General features: G+C 39.3%; 1 protein-coding gene and 1 non-coding gene across 17 annotated transcripts in view; both read left to right on the plus strand.

Annotated features, from left to right (window-relative positions):
* Window positions 1-26,679, plus strand: part of ANKRD26 (ankyrin repeat domain containing 26) — a 102,595-nt gene continuing 75,916 nt past the window's right edge. For all 16 annotated transcript variants that reach the window (XR_010339541.1, XR_010339543.1, XR_010339544.1 and 13 more), the window contains exons 1-9: window positions 1-403; window positions 5,445-5,559; window positions 5,722-5,895; window positions 6,537-6,643; window positions 12,117-12,187; window positions 18,296-18,326; window positions 22,060-22,132; window positions 23,525-23,585; window positions 23,678-23,880. Coding sequence is in view for 11 of the 16 variants with exons in the window: in XM_064368577.1 (XP_064224647.1) it covers window positions 162-403; window positions 5,445-5,559; window positions 5,722-5,895; window positions 6,537-6,643; window positions 12,117-12,187; window positions 18,296-18,326; window positions 22,060-22,132; window positions 23,525-23,585; window positions 23,678-23,880 (1,077 nt within the window). In the remaining 5 variants the exon portion in view is untranslated. The remainder of the gene's footprint in view (window positions 404-5,444; window positions 5,560-5,721; window positions 5,896-6,536; window positions 6,644-12,116; window positions 12,188-18,295; window positions 18,327-22,059; window positions 22,133-23,524; window positions 23,586-23,677; window positions 23,881-26,679) is intronic.
* On the plus strand, window positions 10,278-10,384 carry LOC135271414 (U6 spliceosomal RNA). Its single transcript, XR_010339559.1, has one exon. It is a non-coding gene; the product is annotated as a U6 spliceosomal RNA (small nuclear RNA).

Below are 26,679 nucleotides of genomic sequence, written 5' to 3' on the forward strand. Positions count from 1 at the left end.
CTTGTGTCTAGCGGCACCGCTAGCTTGATAACCCGGAGGGAGAGATTGGAAACCGCGGAGTTTCCGTATGGAATCTGCGGCTAGCAGGGACTGACTTGGTATGTTGGGCGTTAAGAGCCGAGAGAGAGATGAGGTGTCTCTGAAGCCCGGTCGCCTGGACCATGAAGAGGATTTTTAGTAAGAAGGGCGAGTCGCCCTTGGGTTCCTTCGCGCGGCGGCGGAGGAGCAACTCGGGCGGCGGGGGCGAGCCCGGGGACGGCGCCTACTTGCAGCCCAGGTACTACGTCCGAGACCGAGATCTCGGCAAAATACACAAAGCTGCCAGCGCGGGTAATGTGGCGAAAGTGCAGCAGATTCTTCTGCTCAGGAAGAATGGCTTGAACGATAGAGACAAGATGAACAGGTAATAGGAACCGCAAGCCCGGCGTGGGTTCCGCGGGAGCAGGCGGGCAGGAAGAGGAGGGCAGTCTGTGGGACCCTCCCCGTTCCGGCACCTGGGGCCTGGGTCAGATTCACGCGGGCTCCGCAGCCCCTGGGAGGGGGACGCCTTGCAGGGCTCCAGCGCTCAGGCCGCGTTTCTGAGCAGCAAAACAAAAATACAACTCTAGCTGGTTTCCGATACCCCCTAATTCCCCTTAGAGAGGACTTCATTGACAATTTTAAAGTGAATTAATGAACAAAAGCACGTACAGCGTTTTATTTTGAAACTACACATTTAAGACAGTGTCATATACTTTATGGAAAGGTGCATAATGAGATAAGTAGTTCCCGTAATATAGCAACTTCTTGGTTCAAAATTATTTCTTTTTTTCTTTTTTTTTTTTTTGAGACGGAGTTTCGCTCTTGTTACCCAGGCTGGAGTGCAATGGCGCGATCTCGGCTCACCGCAACCTCTGCCTCCTGGGTTCAGGCAATTCTCCTGCCTCAGCCTCCTGAGTAGCTGGGATTACAGGCACGTGCCACCATGCCCAGCTAATTTTTTGTATTTTTAGTAGAGACGGGGTTTCACCATGTTGACCAGGATGGTCTCGATCTCTTGACCTCGTGATCCACCCACCTCGGCCTCCCAAAGTGCTGGGATTACAGGCGTGAGCCACTGCGCCCGGCTCAAAATTATTTCTATAAAATCTATTATCCTTCAGGCACGGTGGCTCGCACCTGTAATCACAGCACTTTGGGAGGCTAAGGTGGGAGGATCGCTTGAGGCCAGGAGTTCGAGGACAGCCTGGGCGTTATAGCGAGCCTCCCCATCTCTAATAGCCCCAGCTACTTAGAAGGCTGAGGCAGGAGCATCACTTGAGCCCAGGAGTTCTAGGCTGCAGTGAGCTATGTTAGTGACAACATAGCAAGACCTTATTTTTCAAAAAGAAAAATAAAATGCCTTTAGGGAGTAGTTATACATGTAATTTTTTTCAACATTGCTTAAGCAATGTATTAAGAAGAACCCATAGAATGGATTTTATAAATAAATGTCAGTGTATGATAATATATGACCATTGAAAGTGGCAATAGTGGCCTTGTATGGTGTCTCACGCCTGTAATCCCAGCACTGGGAGGTCGAGGTGGGCAGATATCCTGAGGTCAGAAGTTCGAGATGAGCTTGGCCAACATGGTGAAACCCCATCTCTACTAAAAATATAAAAATTAGTCAGGCATGGTGGCAGGACCTGTAATCCCCGCTACTCGGGATGCTGAGGCAGGAGAATCGCTTGAACCCGAGAGGCAGAGGTTGCAGTGAGCCAGGACTGGGCAACTCAGAGACAGAGTGAAGCAATGTCTCAAAAAAAAAGAAGTGACAATAGATATAGAAGTATGTTGGCATATGAGGATATACTTTGGTATCTCAAGTGAGAAAAAAATCAGTTTGATTCCACATGCAAACAGACTGTGGTCTTGTGTTAGCTGAAAATATATATGAAACATGGTAAAATTTGTTATTTCTGGGCATTTGTATAGTAAGTCAAACTTTTCCCTTTTTCTTTTCTATGATTTCTGCAATGAATATATATAAAAGTTCTAGTGAAAGTTTATTGTTAATGAAATAATCCTTGGGAAGAGCAGGAATATGAATCTCACACAGATAAAAATAATTTCTTCTTTCTTTCTCTCTCTCTTTCTCTGTTTCTTAACTTTCGTGGATTGCTATCCAAATAAACAACTTTTATCCTTTTCAGAAGTAAAGGGAATCTTGGCTGGGCACGGTGGCTCACGACTGTAATCCCAGCATTTTGGGAGGCCGAGGCAGGAGAATTGCTTGAGCCCAGGATTTTGAAACTACACTGGGCAACACAGCAAGACCCTGTCTCTATTAAAAAATAAAAATTAAAATTAAAGGTAAAGCAGATTTTTGTTCGCACACCAAAAAGTAAGAAGATAAAAAACAAAATAAAGAAAAAGAAAGTAGAGGGAATCTTTTTATCTGTATTTATAGATTTTGTGTATACATTTTATCATATACGTTTTTATTATAGATTTATTGTATTCAAACAAGTACAATTATTTTAATTGTGTCCTTATGACAATAAAAATACCCAATATAAATGATAATTAGGCTGGATGTGGTAGCTCATGTCTGTAGTCTGAGCACTTTGTAGGGGCTGAGGAAGGTGGATCACTTGAGTCCAGGAGTTCGAGACCAGTCTGGCCAACATCCTGAAATCCTGTCTGTACTAAAAATACAAAAATTAGCCAGGCATGGTGGTGCACACCTGTAGTTCCAGCTACTTGGGAGACTGAGGCAGTAGAATAGTGTGAACCTGGGAGGGGGAGGCTACAGTGAGCCGAGATTGCACCACTGCAATCTACCCTGGGCGACAGAGTGAGACTCTATCTCAGAAAAAAAAAAAAAGATAAATATTATTGCAAAAGAATAAAAGAATTGCTCTACTTTATTTATTCATTTTTAAATATTTTTTTCTTTTTTATAAAGATGGGGTTTCACCATGTTGATCAGGCTGGTCTTGAACTCCTGACCTCAGGTGATCCGCCCGCCTTGGCCTCCAAAGTGCTTGGATCACAGGCGTGAGCCACCATTCCTGGCCAAGAATTGCTCTACTTTATAGGAGTTTTATTTGACAATATTGAGCTCCCTAACGATTTTTCCATTCTTTCAATCCATTTATTCATCAAACATAACCTGAATATCTGTTCTGTAGCAGACATAGTCGGTCGCTTTTTTTTTTTGTAATGAAGTCCCTTCTTTGCCCAGGCTGGAGTGCAATGGTGTGATCTTGGCCCACTACAACCTCCACCTCCTGGGTTCAAGCAATTCTCCTGCCTCAGCTCCCCAGTAGCTGGGATTATAGGCATGTGCCACCATGCCCAGCTAATTTTTGTATTTTTAGTAGGGATGGGGTTCTACCATGTTGGCCAGGCTGGTCTCAAACTCCAGACCTCAAGTGATCTGACCGCCTCGGCCTCCCAAAGTGCTGAGATTACAGGCATGAGCCACCACGCCCAGCAACATAGTCTACTATCTCTCAAGACCTTTTCAACCTCAAAAACTTCATGTTTACATACCTGTCCAGCCTGAGCAAGTTGAGAGATTTAAAATTAGACTGTTAGAACAATCTCAATTGAAGCTTTTCCTCCCTCCTCTTATTTATTTTTTTGAGATGGAGTCTTGCTCTGCCACCCAGGCTGGAGTGCAGTGGTGTTATCTTGACTCACTGCAACTCTGCTTCCCAGGTTCAGAGATTCTCCTCCCTCAGCCCCTGAGTAGCTGGGATTACAGGCCTGAGCCACCATGCCCGGCTAATTTTTGTATTTTTAGTAGAGATGAGGTTTCACCGTATTGGCCAGGCTGGTGTTGAACTCCTGACCTCAAGTGATCTGCCAGCCTGGGCCTCCCAAAGTGCTGGGATTACAGGTGTGACCCACCACGCCAAACCCCTCCTTTTAAACATAAGTGTTTTTGAAGGTAGAAAATTATAAGAGATAACCTTTAACTCCTTTTTGGAAAATTTATGTCTTAAATACTGATATTAGTCATTGGAAATATCTGATATATTCTATAAATCTAAATATTGAATAAAATGAGCCAACCTCTTCATTTGAATCCTGAGTTTCCTTTGGCTTAAAGTTTTTGAAAACACATTAATAATTACTTTGTTTAAAAATTTATTTTTGAATTTTAAAAATGCTCCCAATTATAGTTGTAATAAATCATAAATCACAAGTGGCATTCCAATGTCAGGGATGTTAAAATGTGAGAAAATGAGCATCTTAGAATCACTGAAATACGGTGTTATCTCTAATTTTTTTTTTTTTTTTGATAGACAGTTTCTTTCTCTCTTTCCCAGGCTAGAATACAGTGGCACGATCACAGCTCACTGCAGCCTTATCCTCCTGGGCTCAAGCAATTCTTTGGCCTTAGCCTCCCAAGTAGCTGGGACCACAGGAGTGCGCCACCATGCCTGGCTAATTTTTAAATTTTTTGTGGAGATGGAGTCTTAATATGTTGCCCAGGCTGGTCTCAAACTCTTGAACTCAAGCAGTCATTCCACCTCAGGCTCTCAAAGTGCTGGGATTCAGGCATGAGCCACCATGCCTGGCCTTATCTCTGATCTTTAAAACATACTGCCAACTAGGTATAATTTTTGTCATTTTATTTAATTAAAACATCTTTGTTAAATAGTAGTAATAGTAATTATATCTAACAATTATTGAGCTGTTATTTGTGCTAGGAGCTGTTCTAAACATTTTGCATAGATTCTCATTTAAGCATCTCAGTGGTGTCTAATGAGGTAGCTACTGTTTTGATCCTCATTTTATTGATGAGGAAACTGAGGCACTTACTAGCCATAAATGACAGAGCTTAAAGTAGGATTCAGCTCCCAAGTTGAAGTGAATCCAAAGGCCAAGCCTCTTCTATTCTAATAGGTTTCTCTTTCATTAATGTGGTGAGTAGTTAGAGCTAATAAATATAGTACTTCTTTTAGAAGAAAATTAAATACTTATTTTGAAGGCAGAGGAATAGCATGTGTATTAGTCAGTTCTCATGCTGCTAATAAAGACATACCTGTTAATATATGGGTAATTTCTACAGGAAAGAGGTTTAATTAACTCAGTTCAGCATGGCTGGGGAGGCCTGAGGAAACTTACAATCATGGCAGAAGGAGAAGCAAGCATGTCCTTAACATGGTGGCAGCAAGGAGAAGTGCCAACCAAAAGGGGCCCCTTTAAAAAACCATCAGATCTCGTGAGAACTCACTCACTATCACAAGAGCAGCAGCATGGGGGAACCACCACCATGATTCGCTTACCTCCCACGGAGTCCCTCTCACCACACGTAGGGATCATGGGAACTATAATTCAAGATGAGATTTGGGTGGGGACACAGCCAAACTGTATCAACATGCTATTTAATGTTTACAATTTTGTGAATCATTGTATGTTTTGAGACAGTGCACTACAGTTTATAAAAAGTCCTGTCACTCTCATAGGACAGCTCTGCATTTGGCCTGTGCAAGTGGTCATCCAGAAGTAGTAACTCTCCTGGTGGACAGAAAATGCCAGCTCAATGTCTGTGACAATGAAAACAGGACAGCTCTGATGAAGGTATATAGTAGCCAGCTCTTTCAGCATGAGATGAATTTGATTTAAATATATAGAATGAAAATGAATTTATCTCATTAAAATATAACTAACTAGTGAAACCTGTGGAATGTTTATTTTGCATTCCTAGAATTTACGATCTATTTCTTGGTCTAATACTGGCAGGCTGTCCAATGCCAGGAAGAGGAATGTGCAACTATTCTGCTAGAACATGGGGCTGATCCAAATCTTGCCGATGTCCATGGCAACACTGCTCTGCACTATGCGGTCTATAATGATGATATGTCAGTAGCAACAAAGCTGCTTTTGCATGATGCAAATATCGAAGCAAGAAACAAGGTATAAATCAACCAGCTTTATTTTTACAGTATTTGAAATGCATTTGTTTCAACAGTGACATATGTAAGGGTTAGTTTTCCATATTTGGAAGCTCAAGCATTTCCTGAAGAAAAGTATTTTAAAATAACTTAATTGCCTAAGATTTTACTTTAAATGTTGATACTGTTAAAGAAACATTGGGCAGTACACCTTTTATGCATTTATTATAAATATTTGTGAAAACACAACTTGTTAAAGGCAATTTTTTTTTTTTCTGAGGCAGAGTCTCTCTCTGTTGCCTAGGCTGGAGTGCAGTAGTGGAATCTTGGCTCACCGCAACCTCCGCCTCCCGGGTTAAAGTGATTCTCCTGCCTCAGCCTCCCGAGTAGCTGGGACTACAGGCGTGTGCCACCACACCTGGCTAATTTTTTGTATTTTTAGTAGAGACGGGGTTTCACTATGTTAGCCAGGATAGTCTCGATCTCCTGACCTCATGATCCACCTGCCTCAGCCTCCCAAAGTGCTGGGATTACAGGCATGAGCCACCGCGCCTGGCCTTATTTGTTTTCTATGGTTCAGTTCATAGGATCTGACATAAGGTTTTCAGTTCAGCTGAGAAATATGTAATTTTGTGCATTTTAAATTGTTTTGCTGTCTTACAGGATGACGTCACGCCACTTTTACTTGCAGTAAGTGGAAAAAAGCAGCAAATGGTGGAATTTTTAATAAAGAAAAAAGCAAATGCAAATGGAGTGGATAAATTGGAAAGGTACAGTCGTTGGTTTTTTTTTGTTTTTTTTTAAACCTGCATATTGCATGTTAGAGGTTTTTTAAACCTGCGTGTTGCATGTTAGAGTTTTTTAAACCTGCCTGTTGTTCTAGAGGGGCAACAGTGATTCTGTTGTTGTTTCTCAAGTTAGAAATATTAAATTAATAAGGTTAACACAATTATGGGAATACAGTGACGAACAGCAACACAAATCAGGTAGAAAAGCAGTTTGCTTGGATTGAGCAATATAAAAGAAGATTGTATGGTAGGATTCATCTTATAATATTGACTGATGTTTGTTATTTGTAAACTCATGTTTTTGGTCATGTGATCTGTTAGCTAAAGAGGTTTCTTATCAGTTTTTTTAGTTTTATAAAATATGGACTTTTAACTTTTAATTTACTCTTTAACTCAGTATTGAACTTCTTAACCCTTTTATGGTGGTGTTCTAACCTCTGCTTTGTACTTTTCCTTTAGAAATGCTGTATTAAACGTGAATAGGAGTTTGAAATCATTTTGTCTTTTGGGTGCCTCTTTGCTTTAAGTTGCTTTCTTTGAAGAATACCAATGTTAAGTTATCCCTAAGTGATTATTAATTGCTGTTACCAGATATTATAGTTTCATTATTTTTTTCCTTTTCTATTTCTAGTATATTTTGATGTTTTTATTTTTAGTTGGTGTAGACAAAGGGAAGAAAAACAGCTTTAATTGGATAAGCTTTTCCTTTATTGAGGACAAGTCATAGATGGGTGATAAAAAGAAAAGAAGCTTTAAAAATCACACAAGACTGGATATATTTCCTTGCTTTCCCACTTGTTAAGTGTGTAAATTTGGGGACCTTACTTATATCCATATATATTCTCTGATATGAAAAGGAGGATACTGAATATATCCTTCAAGGTGGTTGTATTTAAGTAAGATTATATAGCATTTACTTCATTGCCTAGCCCACACTTATTGGCATTATTATTATTTTTGAGACAGGGTCCCTGTCGCCCAGGCTGGGGTGCAGTGGCGCGATCTTGGCTCACTGCAGCCTCTGCCTCTTGGGCTCACGAAGTCCTCCTTTCTCAGCCTTTCGAGTAGCTGGGACTATAGGCACATGCCATCATATCCAGCTAATTTTCGTATTTTTTGTAGAGATGGGATTTTGCCATGTTACCCAGGCTGGCCTGAACTCCTGGGATCTAGTGATCCACCTACCTTGGCCTCCCAAAGTGCTGGGATTATAGGCATGAGCTGCTGCACCTGGCCACCATTATTATTGATACTGTTTTAAGCCTGCAGATAGCTTTTATCTGTCCCCTAGCTGACTTTGAATTGTAATATGTTGTATCAGACTAGAGAAGAAATGGAGAATTCTTTATTTAAATCTTTGTCTACTTTAGATAAGTAAACTCAGCATAGGTTTTTGCCCATCAAAAGACTTCTACTCTATAATACCCCAGTAAGACAAGAGGCCTCTTTTTTGTCCTTTCCTTTTAGCCTTGGTGATAATTTACAAAGATGAACACTTGAGCACCCAAGATGCCTGTGTCTATTAGTAGACGTAAATAGTTGATTCTACACAGACAGGCAAGATACTAAATTGATAAAGTATATCAAATTATCTGTATATATAACTTTATCAAAGTTTCTAAGGGTGAAATTATCTCTTTTATTTTATTTTATTTTTATTTATTTATTTTTTGAGATGAAGTCTTGCTCGGTTGCCCAGGCTGGAGTGCAGTGGCACGACTGACTCACTGCAACCTCTGCCTCCCGCATTCAAGCGATTTCCTGCTAATTTTTGTATTTTTAGTAGAGATGGGGTTTCACCGTGTTGGCCAGGCTGGTCTTGAACTCCTGACCTCAAGTGATCCGCCTGCCTCGGCCTCCTAAAGTGCTAGGATTATAGGCATGAGCCACTGTGCCTGGCCATATCTCTCTTATTTTAGAGCACCCTTCATGCCTGCTCTATTTTATGAATCATCAAGTGTAGTCAGCCTTTTTATTCTGCAGAGTTTTGATGTTTTTTCTTAATATGTCTAGGGATGGACTACAGAAAAATATGCTGTTGTTAGTGGTTTGGTATGTAAATGTTTACAATGAAAGGCTAGTTAACACTAAATAGAGGTTTAAAATAGTTATAATGATTGCATCTTATATATCAGTTGAGGTTTCATAGTTTGGTTCAGGTAATTTTGGAATGGCAGTAAATTAGTCTGCTTCATCAGCCAGAAATCAAGCAAAAGGCTAGACTAGTTAGAAGCAGCAATGGGTGTAGGATTCTTTTTGTTTTGTTTTGTTTCTGAGATGGGTTCTTACTCTGTCACCCAGCCTGGAGTGCGTGGCATGATCAGAGCTTACCACAGCCTCAACCCCTGGGCTAAGGAGATTCTTCCACCTCAGCCTCCCAAGTAGCTGAGACTACAGGCACATACCACCATGCCTGGCTAATTTTATGTATTTTTTGTAGAGATAGGGTTTTGCCATGTTGCTTAGGTTGGTCTTGAACTCCTAGGCTCAAGCAATTTGCCTGCCTTGGCTTTCCAAAGTGCTGGAATTACAGGCATGAGCCACTGTGTCCAACTGGGTGTAGGATTTTTTATCTCAGGATTTTATGAACTTACTCCATAGGGACCCCAATATTGTTAATTTCATTCCAATTATAACCCCTATGCATGGGATAAAAATAGTATCACATGTTTAATTTTTCTAATTGGTTATTTGAGTCTTGAAATGTCCAGTTTAGCAGAAAGTCTTGAACTGTCCCCTGGGGGCCATCTGCTATGCCCTCCACCTTAAATTTTTCAAGAACTGAAGGGGTTCCTTTAAGTCCAAGGAAGACAGTCCTCTTTTATAAGTCAGAAGGAGGGGGAAAAAGGACATTCTAATCATTTTTTTGTTACCAGTGATTCTATGGCTGCATTGTTGCCATTGAAACTGGTCCTGCAGTCTGGAAATGATTGACCTTTGCTACCAGGATGCTCTTACTGATTGAGATCCCTCAGTCTTCATGGTGATTCATATGTAGACTTCGAAGTTAGGACTTTTTTTTAAGTTCATATACATGTGTTTATAGGCTCAGCCATTGTTCTCAAAGCACTAGCACCCTGCTCTGGCAGCTGGCCTCCTAGCTTTAGCCACACACAGATTGACCCTTCCCTCCACACTCAAACCCTTAATGTGGAGACCATATCTAAGTCTTGACTTTCATGGTAAGTTAGCCATTGAGGCTTTTGTTTGTCTTTTCTTTAGCAAATATTAGTTGGGATTGTTCTGTCAGAGAGGTTCAAATAATGTTTCAGGAAGAGAACAGAGTTTCCTTTATTCTTTGCTACCAGGTCTGTACTCCAAAGCCCTTTTATATTCAATGTAGCACCTTTTCTTAGGCAATGAAAGGTTCTATATTGCCCTTCCCTAGAGTAGTGGGTACCAACTTGTGGTTGGCCCCTCAAGTGATCTGTTTTTCATAATGAAAATCTCCCAAGCTACTTGTATCTCTACCTTAAATTTTAAAAATATTTTACAATTGTACCTCACAAGGAAGCCATTCAACAGAATTCTCCGAGCCTAAAGTAGGTTAGTTGGATTGAACAGAGCTAAGCCTTTTCCATGACTCATCAGTATCCACGTATAAAAGTAGGGCTTTGCGCTTGCTTCAGCAGCACGTGTATTAAAATTGGAACAATACAGAGAAGATCAGCATGGCCCCTGTATAAGGATGACACACACATTCTTGAAGTGTTCCATATTTTGCACAGTCCCTGGAAGGCCATTTTACTATTGGCTAACAGTGTGAGTTAAAGCAAAAGGGTGGCACTCAGTATTGAAATTGTGATTTTCATGACAAAAATATTCATGTATAAGGTGACCTATGAAATGAGAATGGAGCTAACACGTGGGATGTTATGTGTAAATATGTTGTTAGTAGGTATCGCAGAAATGAGAAAATGTCAATTCGCATCTCCTTCATGGAACTTAAAAGTAGGGGCCTGGTGCAGTGGCTCATGTCTGTAATTCCAGCACTTTGGGAGGCCAAGGCAGGAGAATTGCTTGAGGTCAGGAGTTTGAGACCAGCCTGAGCAACATAGCAAGACCTTAACAGACAACAAAATAATAAAAATGAGCCAGGTGTGATGGCGTGCTCCTGTAGTCCTAGCTACTCAGGGGGCTGAGTCAGGAGGATTGCTTGAGCCCAGGAGTTTCAGGCTACAGCGGACTATGACAGTGCCACTGCACTCCAGCCTGGGTGATAGAATGACGGCCTGTCTCTAAATAAAAGTAGAGTTTGTTTTCCACATCAGTTGGAATGATGAACATGAAAATTAAGCATCATTCTAACAAAGATCTGCTGGTTCAGAGTTTGAGGAGGTAGAGAAGGAATAGTCGTCATCTAAGCCAGGTTTTGACATCTGTTAGTTTTCTCCCCTTGCCGTGATCAATTAGTTCAGTAATAGGGGACAATTAGGTTATCTAATTTAATGAGATGCTATATTTAAAAGTGAATTCAGTTATAAATTATGAAATTCGCTGAGATTGGAAACCACAAAGAATAGAATAACTAATAGCCAAAATTAGGACTTAGTAACATTTTCTGAAAATGGCAACATTTGAGTATTAGAACTTTTGGGGAAACACTTAATGGGTTTTATTTGGGACTCCAAAATAGTTTTAGCAATAAAATTCAGGAACAAATTATTCCATTTCTTTACTATTTCTCTGAGCATTTAAAAAATGATATCTTGTTAAATCTTTATAACCCTGGTGAAATAAGGCAGTAAAATCCTTAATTTTCAGAAAAAGATGTTGAGCCTAAGAGAAGCATCTTGTCCAAGAACCAACAGCTATTGGTTACAGAGCTAGGATGACTTCTGGGTTCAGGACACTTTCCATTATGTCAAGCTAAGTCTAATTAATTTGCTCAGCTACACAGCCTTCACTTCATAATTGTTTCTCATTACTCTTTTTCTTTTTTTTTTTTTTTGAGACGGAGTTTCGCTCTTGTTACCCAGGCTGGAGTGCAATGGCGCGATCTCGGCTCACCGCAACCTCTGCCTCCTGGGTTCAGGCAATTCTCCTGCCTCAGCCTCCTGGGTTCAGGCAATTCTCCTGCCTCAGCCTCCTGAGTAGCTGGGATTACAGGCATGCGCCACCATACCCAGCTAATTTTTTTGTATTAGTAGAGACACGGTTTCACCATATCGACCAGGATGGTCTCGATCTCTTGACCTCGTGATCCACCCGCCTCGGCCTCCCAAAGTGCTGGGATTACAGGCTTGAGCCACTGCGCCCGGCCTACTCTTTTTCATATTTAATTTAAAGCTTAACAAGAAATTTTGTAGAGCTTATATATTTGAAGTATATGGGATAAAGTTCTGCTATTAGCTCTGATACTGGCTGAAATACTTTTAAGAATTTGAGATATTTGGTAAGTATTTTTTGTATCAGTATTAAAATAATTTTATTTATTACTTTTTTCTGTATATAGCAGTCACCACCTAATTTCAGAATGCAAAGAAGAAAGGATACCTAAAAATTCTTCTCAAAATAGTGATTCAGGTAAGACTTCTGATAGTGAATTACTCTTGGTAATAGTATCATGGATAAAATAGTAAAAGTAAGGGAGTGTTGATCACAGAAAAGCAGTTAAAAAAATCAGTGTATAAGGTACATGTGTATTTTTTCTTAATTTCTCTTAGTAATCTAGAATTCAGACTTATTTAAGAAGTTACATTGGCCAGGTGCAGTGACTCACGCCTGTAATCCCAGCACTTTTGGGAGGCCGAGGTGGTGGATCACCTAAAGTTGGGAGTTTGAGACCAGCCTGACCAACATGGAGAAACCTCGTCTCTACTAAAAATACAAAAAATTAGCTGGGTGTGGTGGCACATGCCTGTAATCCCAGCTGCTCAGGAGGCTGAGGTAGGAGAATTGCTTGAACCTGAGAGGCGGAAACTGCAGTGAGCTAAGATTGCGTCATTGCACTCCAGCCTGGACAACAAGAGCAAAACTCCATCTCAAAAAAAAAAAAAAGGAGTTACTTGTAGATATTTATGATGTCAAATGGTACTTCGTGAAAAAATTCATTTACTTAATTATCATCCCTAAATTCCTGTATGAAATTTTTGTATAAATAAGAAAAAAGGTTTTTAAGTTAGTATGTTTTATGTTTTCTTTATAATCACATCATGATGAACTGGACTTGTTATAAAAATGGATCTTCTATTTAATTTTTATAATAAATGGTTTGTGTTTATTAAATGAATATTAATTACAGTTAACCCTTGAGCAGTGTGCATGCTAGGACTGGTGATCCCCTGTGCAGTTGAAAATCTGCATTAGTTTTCAACTCCCCCAAAACTTAACTGCTAATTGGCTACTGTTGACTGCAAGCCTTATGATATTGTAAACAGCCAATTAACATGTGTTTTGTATATGTATTATTATAGTAAAGTAAGCTACAAGAAAGAAATTATGATTAAGAAAATCATAAAGAAGAAAAATATATTTACTACTCATTGAGTGGAAGTGGATTATCATAGAGGTCTTCATCCTGGTTGTCATGTTAAGTAGGCCGAGAAGTAGGAGGAAGAGGAGAGTTGGTCTTGCTGTCTTGGGGTGGCAGAGATGAAGAAAATCCACATATAGGTGGACTTGTGCAGTTCAAACCCGTGTTGTTCAAGGGTCATTACATAGTGATTTGTGTCACTAAAGATGAACTATCTTTAAAACTGAGAACTCAACAATACCTTTCTGGTACCATAAACAAATGGCAACAAGAACTGCAGAACTTAGCCAGTGTGCACCAATACCAATAGGAGATTATTATTATTATTCTTTTTTGAGACAGAGTCTTACTCTGTTGCCTAGGCTGGAGTGCAATGGTGCGATCTCTACTCACTGCAACCTCTGCCTCGCCAGTTCAAGTGATTCTTCTCAGCCTCACAAGTAACTGGGATTACAGGCGCACACCACCATGCCCAGCTAATTTTTGTATTTTTAGTAGAGACAGGGTTTCGCCATGTTGGTCAGGCTGGTGTCAAACTACTGACCTTGTGATCCACCCACCTTGTCCTCCCAATGTGCTGGGATTATAGGGGTGAGCCACTGCACCCGGCCAGGAGATTATTTTTTAAAGATACTGAATACAGAAGTCAGAAAAGCAATTCCTTGTTGAGAAGTACAAGTCATGTTGCATATTCTTATACCAACAAAATCTCATTATTACTGACTTTATTCAGCATAAGCTGAAATAGAATGAGGTATATTTACTTTGTTAGAACAAGAAGTGTTCTTCTGTTCTGCTGGATAATTGTCGTGATAACAGTAATTTTGTTAGAATAAGACACTGTTCTCATTAGCCAGAAGATTATCATAATCAATATTCAAATATCCCAACTCTGGGATCAATGAATTATAATGAAAGTGCAAAAATGTCCAATGAGAGACTCTAAAAAAAGACAGGAAAAAATAAAGTAGGTACAGAAATGTTTCTTTCTTTTTTTTTTTTTTTAAGTAAAGTCTCACTCTGTTGCCCAGGCTGGAGTGCAGTGGCATGATGTTGGCTCACTGCAGCCTTCGCTTTTCCAGTTCAAGCAATTCTTCTTCAGGCTCCCGACTAGCTGGGATTACAGGTGTGTACCACCATGCCTGGCTAATTTTTTTTTTGTATTTTTAGCAGAGATGGGGTTTCACTATGTTGGCCAGGCTGGTCTTGAACTCCTGACCTCAGGCAGTCCTCCCACCTCGGCCTCTCAAAGCGCTGGGATTACAGTTGTTTGCCACTGTGCTGGGCAGAAATGTTTTCTTTCCTTTTTTTTTTTTTTTTGAGATGGAGTTTCACTCTTGTCACCCAGGCTGAAGTGCAGTGGCATGATCTCGGCTCACTGCAACCTCCACCGCCCAGGTTCAAGCGATTCTCCTGCCTCAGCCTCCTGAGTATCTGGGATTACAGGTGCCCGCCACCAGGCCTGGCCAATTTTTGTTAGTTTTAGTATTTTTGTATTTTTAGCAGAGATGGGGTTTTACCACATTAGCCTGGCTGGCCGCAAACTCCTGACCTCAGGTGATCCGCCTGCCTCGGCCTCCCAAAATGTTGGTATTACAGGCATTAACCACTGCGCCCAGCCAGAAATGTTTCATCATAATAAAAATGCTACTATGCCACCTGGATGTAACACCTAATGCATTGTATAATCTGAACTGTATGAGGACATCTTTAATTTAGTACATATTTATCAAAGGGCTTTTATTTTTATTTTATTTTTTTTGTTGATGCACAAAAGCAGAAAAGAACGTTTATAGGTTAGGTTTTGCAAGTTTCAAGAAACATGAATATGGAACAGATATAGTTTTGGTCTTTAAAGTTTTCATAATGGAATAGGGCTGGTCCTATTTTATTTGTGTTTTTTCAATGAAAATATTTTAATTGATTACTTAACAAATATTTTAATTGTTTACTTAACAAATAACCATCGAGTGTCTTTTTGGTACTAAGCATTTTTTAAATATTACAGAATGGAAACATTTTATTTCTTTTTTCTTTTTTTGAGACGTAGTTTCACTCTTGCTGCCCAGGCTGGAGTACAGTGGCGTGATCTCAGCTCACTGCAACCTCTGCCTCCCAGGTTCAAGCGATTTTCCTGCCTCAGCCTCTCAAGTACCTGGAATTATAGGCATACACCACCATGCCCAGCTAATTTTGTGTTTTTAGTAGAGATAGGGTTTCACCAAGTTGGTCAGGCTGGTCTCGAACTCCTGATCTCAGGTGATCCACCCACCTCAGCCTCCCAAAATGCTGGGATTACAGGTGTGAGCCACCATGCCCAGGATATTTTTTGTTTTTTTCAAATCAACAACAGCTAACCACAAAATACAAACATTTAAAAAATAGAATCAGGCACTTGTCATGATCGTTGTAATTTTTATTATTTACTACTTTATTCAGGGCTTATTGTGTGCTAGATGTCCTCTGAGAGCTTATATTTATCATTTATTATGTATTTATTATGTTCAATATGTGCCAGACACTTTTTTTTTTATGGTAAAGAATTAAAGGTTTAAAACGATGGGATATAAGTTAAGCATGCAGAGTGAGTAGAAGTTTGCCAGGTAAAAAGTCAGAAGAATGATCCTTAACAGAAGGAACATCTGACAAGATTGCGTGTTTGGCAGAAGGAATAGCAAATATAAAGCTCAGACACTTGAGTAAACTTCACAGAGTTTATGGGTGTTCAATTTTGCTAGTGCAAAAAGTATAATATGGAAGTGGTTGGGAATGATAAGTTAATACCTAGCTAAGGCAACCTTATGAAAGATGTTTTTTAATAGTTCAATGTAGATCTTAGCCTGTAGGCTATGGGAAATTTATCAGTTAGAATGCTTTTGGCTGCAAATAATGGGCGACCTAACTAGAAGTGGTAAAGTAATAAGAACCGGAGCGGAGTTGTTTTGGTGGTTCAGTGATGTCGTTGTATCCCACTTGTTGTCCCTCTTTTAGCTGTGCCATTGGCAGTGTTTTGTTCACATCTCCTTTCATGGTTGGTTAATTAGCAACAGCTGTAAACATCATGTTCTCACAAAACAATAGCTCTAACAGCTAGAAGGGCTGCTTTTCTTCACATTTCTTTTAAATAGGAAGAAAACTCAGAAGCTTGCAGTGGACTTCCTATTTCATTTTATTATTTTATTTTTTTCAAGACAGGGTCTCACTCTGTCACCCAGGAAGGAGTACAGTGACGCAGTCACAGCTCACTACAGCCTTGACTGCCGGGCTCAGGTGGTCCTCTCACCTCAGCCTCCCAGGTAGCTGACACTACAGGTGCACACCACTACGTCTGGCTCATTTTTTATTGAGACAAGGTTTTGTCATGTTGCCCAGACTAGTCTCAAACTCCTGAGCTCAAGCCATCCGCCCCGCCTAGGCCTCCCAAAGTGCTGGGATTATAGGCTTGAGTCACCATTCCCAGCCTCCTATCACATTTTATTAACTGGGTTACATCACATGCTCATTTTTAAACCAGTCACTGGGAAAGCAAATGTAGTTACTTTGATTAGCTTAGAATAATCATTTCTCATGTGGAGCTGGGGAGGGTAGTGGGATGATAAATATCCAAGTAGACTTGTGTTTTTCTAGCAAGAAAGATTAAAGAATGGCTATTGGACAGGGAGTCAGCAATGTTTGCTGCAGGGATTCATTGGAGAATTTTGAGCAGGGGAGTCACAAGATTAGACCTGAGTATTAGGCATTCTGACTGTGGTATAAAGCAGGGATGGACAGCTTTTCTGTAAAGTGCCAGATGGAAAATATTTTAGGCCATGTAGTCTTTGTCATAGCTATTCCCTCTGCCATTGTAATGTGAAAGCAGTCATAGATAATACGTAAGTGCATAACATGACTGTGCCTCAATAAAACTTTATTTACAAAACCGTATGGCTGGCTGAGTTTGGCTTGTGGCCTCTAGTTTGCTGGCCCCTCGTATACAGGATAGATGGAAGGTAACCAGGTAAAGAGATTGGGAAAAAAAGGAAGCTTTTGCAATAGTCAAAGCCATAGTTTCCTTGTCACTAATCCTTGGATTAGTATTCATCCATTATGAGGTTTTTACCATCCATGGTGAAATACATAAAGTTAGGAAGCTCAGTTTATTCATTTTATATTATTTATTCTTTTAGAGATAAGAGTCTCACTATGTTAGGCCAGGCTGGTCTCAAACTCTTGGCCTCAAGTGATCCTCTGGCCTTGGCCTCTCAAAGTGCTGGGATTAGACATGAGGCACCATGCCTGACCAGTTTATTCATTTTAAAATGTTGGTCTTTCTCTTCACGTTATGACTTTTAAAATTAGTTTTGCTTAAATTTTTTTTTTCATTTAAGAAATAACATTAAGAGTGCATATTGTTGTTTTTTTGTGAAAGCCATCAGTTAAGATTCCATGTTTAAGAGATATAAATGGCTGGGCATGGTGGCTCACATCTATAACCCCAGCACTTTGGGAGGCTGAGGCGGGTGGATCACGAGGTCAAGAGATCGAGACCATCCTGGTCAACATGGTGAAACCCCGTCTCTACTAAAAATACAAAAAAATTAGCTGGGCATGGTGGCACACGCCTGTAGTCCCAGCTACTCGGGAGGCTGAGGCAGAATTGCTTGAACCCGGGTGGCGGAGGTTGCGGTGAGCCGAGATCGCGCCATTGCACTCCAGCCTGGGTAAAAAGAGTGAAACTCCATCTCAAAAAAAAAAAAAAAAAGAGATATAAACATACTAAGTAAATAAGTAACACATTAAGTAACTATGTTTATATTTCCAGGGGTAGTGGAAATGTAAGGCAGAGGCAGAAAAGAGGTTAGTTAGTAGGATTTAGTGATTATTGAGTGTAAAAAGTTAGAGGGCAGAGAGAAATCTCAGATGATTCATAGGTTTCTAGGCTGTGCACAAGCATTTAAACTGGAATTGTCAGGTGAGTAGAGAAGAGCAGCAGGTCTGCAGGGAAGATTAACTTTTTTCTATGCATGTGAATATTTATATAGGATATTAATTCTATTATAGTCTCCAGATATGGTCTCAGAGGAATGCTTTATAACAAAGCATGACAGTCTTATGCTTTCTATATTATATGTTTTTCTGTTGTTGATTTAAAATGTGTTTTACTTTTCTCTTTTTTGTAGCGGATGAGAGCTCTGAAGATTCCTTAAGCAGGTAGTATTTTACAGATTAAAAAAATATATTAACTAAAGGAATACAGAGAAAAGAAACTATCTGTTGAGTGCCCTACTCTGGGCTAGACACCATATTATGTGCTTCTCCATATAGTCATCCCAACAGCTTTGCAAAGTATCTGTGCTATTATAACCCAATAGTGTAGTTCAGAGAGGTTGATTAATTGGCCCATGACCTCACAGTTAGCAAGCAACTGACCCATTATTTGATCGTCAGCTGCTTGGCTCCCAAATCCCTTCTCTTGCCCCTCAAAATAGATTGATAGAGACCTGTGCAGCACTGGATCAAGGTACAGGTCTAAACCAGATCAATTCAGAGAGCTACATTTAGTTATATGTTAACTGTTAGAGTTTTTCTTAGGAGCCTGGTCAGTCCAACAATTTGTCTTAATATGTTTGATAATTGCCGTGGTAACTAGTACTTTGTCTTTATCATCAAAGGTTTTAGGCCAGATCTCACTTAACTGTGGCCACAGGGCCATACATTTTACATAAGCAAATGAGACAAGTCTTAGAAAGGAATTATTTTACTTTAAGTGAAGGCTGTCTACATATAGACCATATTGCGTTAATTATACTTAGCATCTAGTTAGAGGACGTTTCTGATTTATTTCTCTATCTATTGACTTCTCAGTTTGGTGTTCCTTTAGGCTGGTACTCCAGCTCCATCTGAATTGTGTAAAGGATATGATTTTGTTTCTCTTTAAAAAAAAAAAAAACTGCATAGTATTCTATGGGGTGAGTGTGTGTGTGTGTATGTGTGTATATATATACACACATACACACACACACAACCACCATATGTATATAACATATATATGTAATATATGTATATAAAATGTTATATATATATATATATATATATATATATAACATTTTCTTTATTCAGCCAACAGTGTTCTATTATTTTTTTCAATTTCTGCCAGCTAAGTATTTCTCATTTTCCTATCAACAGAATTAAAAGCATATAGAATTTCAGGATTTTAAGGAATCAGACTAATCAAAATGCCATTTAGTACTGCAATCTGTGTTTAACATTTTGGTCAAATGGTTCAGATGGAGAACCTGAAACTCAAAGAGGTTAAATTGATTTATTTGGATATGACATCCAAACTCATTTCAGAGCGCAGTACTCTTCCTTCTTTATCATCCTACAGGTTAATATTTGAATAATCGAAGGGTGAGTGGGCTGGGTGCAGTGGCTCACACCTGTAATCACAGCACATTGGGAGGCCAAGGAGAGTGGATTACATAGTCAGGAGATTGAGACCATCCTGGCTAAAATGGTGAAACCCCCATCTCTACTAAAAATACAAAAAATTAGGCTGGCATGGTGATGTAGTAGTCTCAGCTACTTGGAAGGCTGAGGCAAGAGAATCACTTGAACCTGGGAGGTGGAGGTTGCAGTGAGCCAAGATGGTGCCACTGTACTCCAGCTTGGGCGACAGAGCGAGACTCCATCTCAAAAAAAGCAAAATAAAAATAAAGGGTGAGTAGATATAGTGAATCCAGTGGAAGAGCAAAGAATGGAATTAGCAGAGGAAGGCCAAGTTTGAAGAGAAACAACGCTGGGTTGGATAGGAACAGGGCTTTTGGAAAAGAGATCAGAATATTGAGGTTTCTGACAAATTTGATAATGATAAATGATAGGAATGAAGGATAAAAGATATTGGGAATTATCTAGAAAGGCATATTAAAATAGGGGGTTCAGGGGAGTCCTGAACAGGTTGCTGCTTTTTTGTATAATTGAAAGAACTGACAAACTTTCAAGGTTTCTACTGAAAAATGTTAAAATAATTTGAGCCACTGGGGAGAGTCTCTGCAGCCAATAGAAATGTGCTATAACTACTTCTGCCTCAATTTATAGAGTGGTGGCTTAAGTACTTTGGAGCTGGAGGCTGCTGAACTACATAGATCTGTGGCCCAGGGAAGGTGTCCCCTCACCTCTGCCTCATTTCCCAATTCTCTGATGTCCTTCCCATGGGCATGTAGGGTAGTGCAGGAGTAGGATTGGCTGGCAAGTCAGTCATGGAGCTTCAGTTGGGTAGTTGGTAACATGGCTATGCTGGTGGCAGATGACTGAGACTCCATTTAGCTTGTTTTCTAGGAGCAGGAAATAGAGAGCTCCTACTCTTGGGCATTTGAGACCATCCTTTCAGGAATTTGTGCTTTCATAGGATGAAGACTTAAAGGTTAGAGATGCTATGGACCCCTGCAGAAGAGGGATCTGTAAGTGGGAGCCAATAGGAGGGAAGGTATTTAGATAGTACTTAGAGAAATCTAAGTGCAACTACTAGGACTCTTTCTCCAGCAGTCTTTTTCTTTGGGTATCTGAGTGCCTATAAAGATTTTTAAGGGCTTGGTAGTTTATGTGGACTGGAATAAGACAGGACCTCTGTAGGGAAAATAATGGATTTTATAACTTTTAATGTTTTAATGTTTCTGGGGGTGAGTAGTCCCAATAAAAGCACATACATTTGTATTTTGACTTTTGTCCTTCTAGCTTTCAAACATTTCAGACATTTCAGGGGACTCCCTATCCTGTTTCGGGGTAAAGGGAAGCAATGAGCTTTAAGTGGTTTCCATGTTGAAGAACCAAGACTGCCATTTTTGAGTGACACAGATTAGTCTTTGAACTGGAGATAGATAGTGGAGAAGGGACAGTATATCTTTCTACCTCGCTTTATTTATTTTTTTATATTTTTTGAGACAGCGTCTTACTTTGTCACCCAGGCTGGAATACAGTGGCGCAGTCTCAGCTCACTGCAACCTCTGCCTCCTGAGTTCAAGCAATTCTCTTGCCCCAGCAACCTGAGTAGCTGGGATTACAGGCATGTATCACCACGCCTGGTTACTTTTCGTATTTTAATAGAAACAGAATTTCGCCACATTGGCCAGGCTGGTCTCGAACTCCTGGGCTCAGGTTATCTGCCTGCCTCCACCTCTCAAAGTTATGGGATTACAGGCATGAGCCACTGCATCTGGTCTCCACCTTGTTTTAGATTATTAGGTTTGTTCTGGTTCAGATAACAAAAGTTATATCAGCCATTAATTGGATTTTCAGTTCAGTCTTCAGGACAGACAATTTGTGAAGACAAAATATTCCCAGGCTCTGCCAATATCTTGGCTGTGACTATTTGTTATAGAACTAAGGCTGAGTCTCTGGGCCGGGTGTGGTGGCTCACGCCTGTAATCCCAGCACTTTGGGAGGCCGAGGTGGGTGGATCACGAGGTCAAGAGATCGAGACCATACTGGTCAACCTGGTGAAACCCCGTCTCTACTAAGAATACAAAAAATTAGCTGGGGATGGCGGCGCGTGCCTGTAATCCCAGCTACTCAGGAGGCTGAGGCAGGAGAATTGCCTGAACCCAGGAGGCGGAGGTTGCGGTGAGCTGAGATTGCGCCATTGCACTCCAACCTGGGTAACAAGAGCAAAACTCCGTCTCAAAAAAAAAAAAAGAACTAAAGGCTGAGTCTTTATTGCATATTTAATAGATTTGGAGAGGTAGAGGTAGCAATAGGTAACTAAAATCTTTTTCAAAAACCAAATTTTAATTATATCAAGAAACATCACTTAATATACAGATAATTGACCTTTCACCATATTTTTGTTCTTATTTTTTTGGAGAGGGCATCCAGATTGAACTAGGAGGTTTTGTTTTGTTTTTAAAGAAATAAATTCACTCATTTTTTGTATATTTTTATTCTAAAGACTTTCTGGCAAACCAGGTATTGATGATTCATGGCCTACCTCAGATGATGAAGATGTCAATTTTGATACCAAGGTAAAGTGCTCTCTCATGAAATTCATTTTTTCACTCTGAATCTAGTTTCGTATAGTATTCTCTTAAAATTTAGCAGTGGTCTACTTATCACTGTTTTCTGTTTGTAATGGAAAAGTGGTCAGAGAAAGCCATTTTATAGAAATATAACCAGTTGAATTCTTTTTTTTTAAACTTTGGTAAATAACAAAGGATTGATAAATAATGTGATAGAGTGGGGATTGCAAAAAAAAAGAACACACTGGAAAATACATAGTGATAGGAAAATTGTATTGGGAAAAGTTTTCCTACAGTAGAGGAAATACAAAATTTGGTCAAAGTTTATGTGGTTAAGCACTCCTACTGTGATTTTAAAATCTTTTTTCATTTTTCTCTGTAGTAAGAATGTTACAGCTTTCAGGAAGTAGTAGATGACCATGTTTAACTAATTGGATGACTTAAAATTAAACTCTTTACTACAGAAGTATTTTTTAAAAAACTGATTCTAAATCCTAATCAGTATTATCAAGGATATCTTATGAACCAAAGTCTGTGTTACAGGTCTGTGCTTCTCCATGTGCCTTAGTATGCTTAAAGCTTTTCCTTTTCTTCCTTGACTTAAGCTCACACTTGATTGATTAGTCATGCCTATCTTTTTTTTCTCCCTACACTTTCATCTTTTAAAAATGATTTATCTCAGCCTAAATTTTTACTCGCAGCATACATTTCTTCAGTGACTATTATTTCAGTCAATGTTTGTCTTCATTTGTAGCATATTTAGCTACACCTTTCTATTTAGTAGCTATGTGTGGCTTTTTATTCAGCAATCATTGACTCACAAGGATTATTTTTGTTTTTTTGTCTCTTTCTTGTAAGGAGCTGAATTTATATAATCATTTTTTTTTTTAGCTTTTTGACAAACAGAATAGAAGCAGCCTATAGTATTTGCAATGCCAACCCACTTAAATAAGATATACTAAGAACGAAATGCTTACAGTTTATCTCACAAGAAGTAATTCATGCAAATATAAATCATGCATACACATTTCAGAAAATATGTAATTAATTTAAATATCTTAATGTTTGAATTTTATAATACTCTACCTAGGAATAAATTTTCATTCCAGGCTAATGTGGTTAAGAAAATAATCGAATAGATATCATACTATTTATATAATAATAAACTATGGGTAAAGGTAGTAACCTTTGGAGAATATCTGTATCATCTCACACAATCCTTACCCCATGAGAAGATGCAGTAAATAGCAGAGTTGAGGTTTAAAGCTACATCTGAGTGACTCCAAAATCTGTGTTTTTTGTGTTAGTTTTTTGTGTTAATGGTGACTGTTACAATTATTTTATCAAATTTGATACTTGTTAATTTTAAAACTTGTTATTCTTATTTTTGTTTTCTAGAATGTCCCAAAACCAAGCTTAGCAAAGCTAATGACTGCTTCTCAGCAATCCAAGAAAAATTGTAAGCTGTTTGAAGACTGCTTATTCTTTCGTTACTCATTGAGTCTTAATTACATATGTTTTCATTTACTCTGTATTTTGTTTTTACTGTAGTAGAAGCAACATATAGCATTGTGAGAACAGGAAATAGAACTTCGTTTGAGGATAGAGATTCTGATAGTCAAGATGAAGTTGTGATTGAAAGCCTTCCTACAACATCAATCAAAGTCCAGGGCTTTTCTCATCCTACCTATCCATCACCTGACCCTCTTCTGAAACCTTCCCACAAGTCGTTAGCAAACGCTGGTCTTACAAAGGTAAGTTGTTTTTAAAAAAACTTTTTTCCCATACCCTTTCCTTGCCCCTACAATCCACGTAATATAGTATCTATTGATATGATCATATGGTTTTTGTTTCTAATTCTGTTTATGTGATGAATCACATTTATTGACTTGCATAAGTTGAACCATCCCTGCATCCTTGGAATGAAACCCACTTGATCATGGTGAATTATTACTTTTTGATGTGCTGTTGGATTTGGTTTGCTAGTATTTTCTTGAGGATTTTTGTATCTTTATTCATCAGAGATATTGGTCTGCAGTTTTCTTTTATTGTTATATCCTTTCCTGGCTTTGGTATTAGGGTGATACTGGCTTCATAGAATGAGTAGGAAGGATTTCCCTCTTCTCAGTCTTTTGGAATAGTTTCAGTAGAATTCTTACCAGTTCTTCTTTGAATGTCTGGTAGAATTTAGCTGTGATTCCGTATGGCCCTGGGCTTTTTTCTTGTTGGCAGTTTTAAAATTACTGATTCAGTCTCACTGCTTATTACTGGTCTATTCATGATTTCTGTTTCTTCCTGATTCAAGCTAGAGGAGATATGTGTTTCCAAGAATTTGTCCATTTCCTGTAGATTTTCTAGTTTGTGTGCATAGAGGTGTTCACAGTAGTTTTGAATGATCTTTTGTGTTTCTGTGGTATCAGTTGTAATGTCTCCACATTCATTCCTACTTGAGCTTATTTGAATCATCTCTCTTTTCTTAGTTAACATAGCTCATGGTCTATCAACTGTGTATCTTAAAAAAAAACTGCCGGGCGTGGTGCCTCACGCCTGTAATCCCAGCACTTTGGGAGGCCTAGGCGGGCGGATCACCTAGGGTCAGGAGACCAGCCTGGCCAACATGGTGAAACCATGTCTCTACTAAAAATACAAAAAAGTTAGCCGGGCATGGTGGCGGGTGCCTGTAATCCCAGCTACTCAGGAGGCTGAGGCAGGAGAATCACTTGAACCTGGGAGGTAGAGGTTATAGTGAGCCAAGATCATGCCATTACAGTTCAGCCTGGGCAACAAGAGTGAAATTCCAACTCAAAAAAAACCCCACAAAAAACCCAACTTTTTGTTTCATTTTGTTTTGTTTCATTTTGTATTGTTTTTGGTTATAAATACATTTAGTTCTGCTCTGATCTTTGTTATTTCTTTTCTTCTCCTAGTTTTGGGTTTGGTTTATTCTTGTTTCTCTAGTTTCCTAAGGTGTGATGTTAGCACTGATTTTCTATATCACAGAGGTTTTGATAATTCGTGGCATCGTTACTTATTTTTTTTGAGATGAAGTCTGGCTCTTGTCCCCCTGGCCTCCCATTCATCATCTTGGGAAAAAAAAGAGAGAAAATAAATTTCAGTATAAACCTTCTTAGAGAAATTAATCCAGCAATTATTTGTTTCTGTAGATATTCTGATTTATCTTGTGCTCATAATTAATATCTGTATGTAATGGACACATATGCACACCCAATATGAAAGTGATCAAAATTTATGATTGTTTTCTAAAATAAACTACCTATTATAGAATCATAAAGAAGGAAAGATTGCCAAGGAAATTTATGAAATTATCTCTGGAAGATATTTTTTACTTTTAAAAGTGTCTCCAGCAATGAGGACATTTTATATTATCATCAGAAAGCTTCATTAACTTTAGTATCATAGTTATTAAACTTTGCTCATAAATTTGTTCATCTCTAAAACTCAGAATCATGTCGACTTGATTTCTTAGTCCTTTTCTCTCTTCATGTGAATACTGGTCTTGCTTGATAATCATAGATATATTTGAAGACTTTTAAATTTCCATCTTGGATAATCATAGATTTCTTTTCTTTCCTTTTGTTTTTTTTGAGATGGAGTCTTGCTCTGTTGCCCAGGCTGGAGTGCGGTGGCAGGATCTCAGCTTACTGCAACCTCTGCTTCCTGGGTTCAAGCAATTCTTGTGCTTCAGCCTCCTTAGTAACAGAAACTACAGATGTGCACCACCACACGTGGCTAATTTTTGTATTTTCAGTAGAGATGGGGTTTTGCTATGCTGGCTGGTCTCTAATTCTTGGCATCCAGTGATCTGCCCACCTCAGCCTCCCAAAGTGCTTAGATTACAGGCATGAGCCACTGCACCTGGCCTTGTTTGTTTTTTTTTTTTAAATACAGAGTTTCTGTCACCCAGGTTGGAGTGCAATGGCATGATCAAGGCTCACTGAAGCTTAAATCTTCTGGGTCTGGCTTCAGCCTCCCAAGTAGCTGGGACCATGGGCATGCACCACCATGCCCAGCTAGTTATTTATTTTTTGTAGAAATGGGGTCTCGCTATGTTACCTAGGCTGGTTTCAAACTCCTGGGCCCAAGTGATTCTCCCACTTTGGGAGAATCTCTCCCAAAGTCCTAAGATTGCAGGTGGGGCTCACTGCACCCAGCCTCAAATGTTGAAATATGCAATTGAAACCTTGAATTCCATGTTTTTTTCCTTTTTGTCTTTTCATTTTCAAAAGTTTAGAGTTCTGTATAGGTTCATATTATTCTACCAGTTTACTATATTTTACAAATATTTATCTTCTTAAGACCATATGCTTTTCCTGAAGTCATCTACTTCTACTCCAAATGTATTTATCCAAATCTGTCTTCTAAGTCCCCTGGGTGGGCTGGGTGCAGTGGCTCATGCCTGTAATTCCAGGCTGAGGCTGAGGCTGGTGGAGCACTTGAGCTTGGGAGTTGGTGACCAGCCTGGGTAACACGGTGAAACCTTGTCTCTTAAAAAAAGTCCTGAAATTTTTCTAAGTCTCCTGGATACCTCGAAT

This window comes from Aotus nancymaae, unplaced genomic scaffold, assembly GCF_030222135.1.
Source record: "Aotus nancymaae isolate 86718 unplaced genomic scaffold, 86718_ANA_hifiasm-v0.15.2.pri h1tg000077l, whole genome shotgun sequence".
Lineage (NCBI taxonomy): Eukaryota > Metazoa > Chordata > Mammalia > Primates > Aotidae > Aotus > Aotus nancymaae.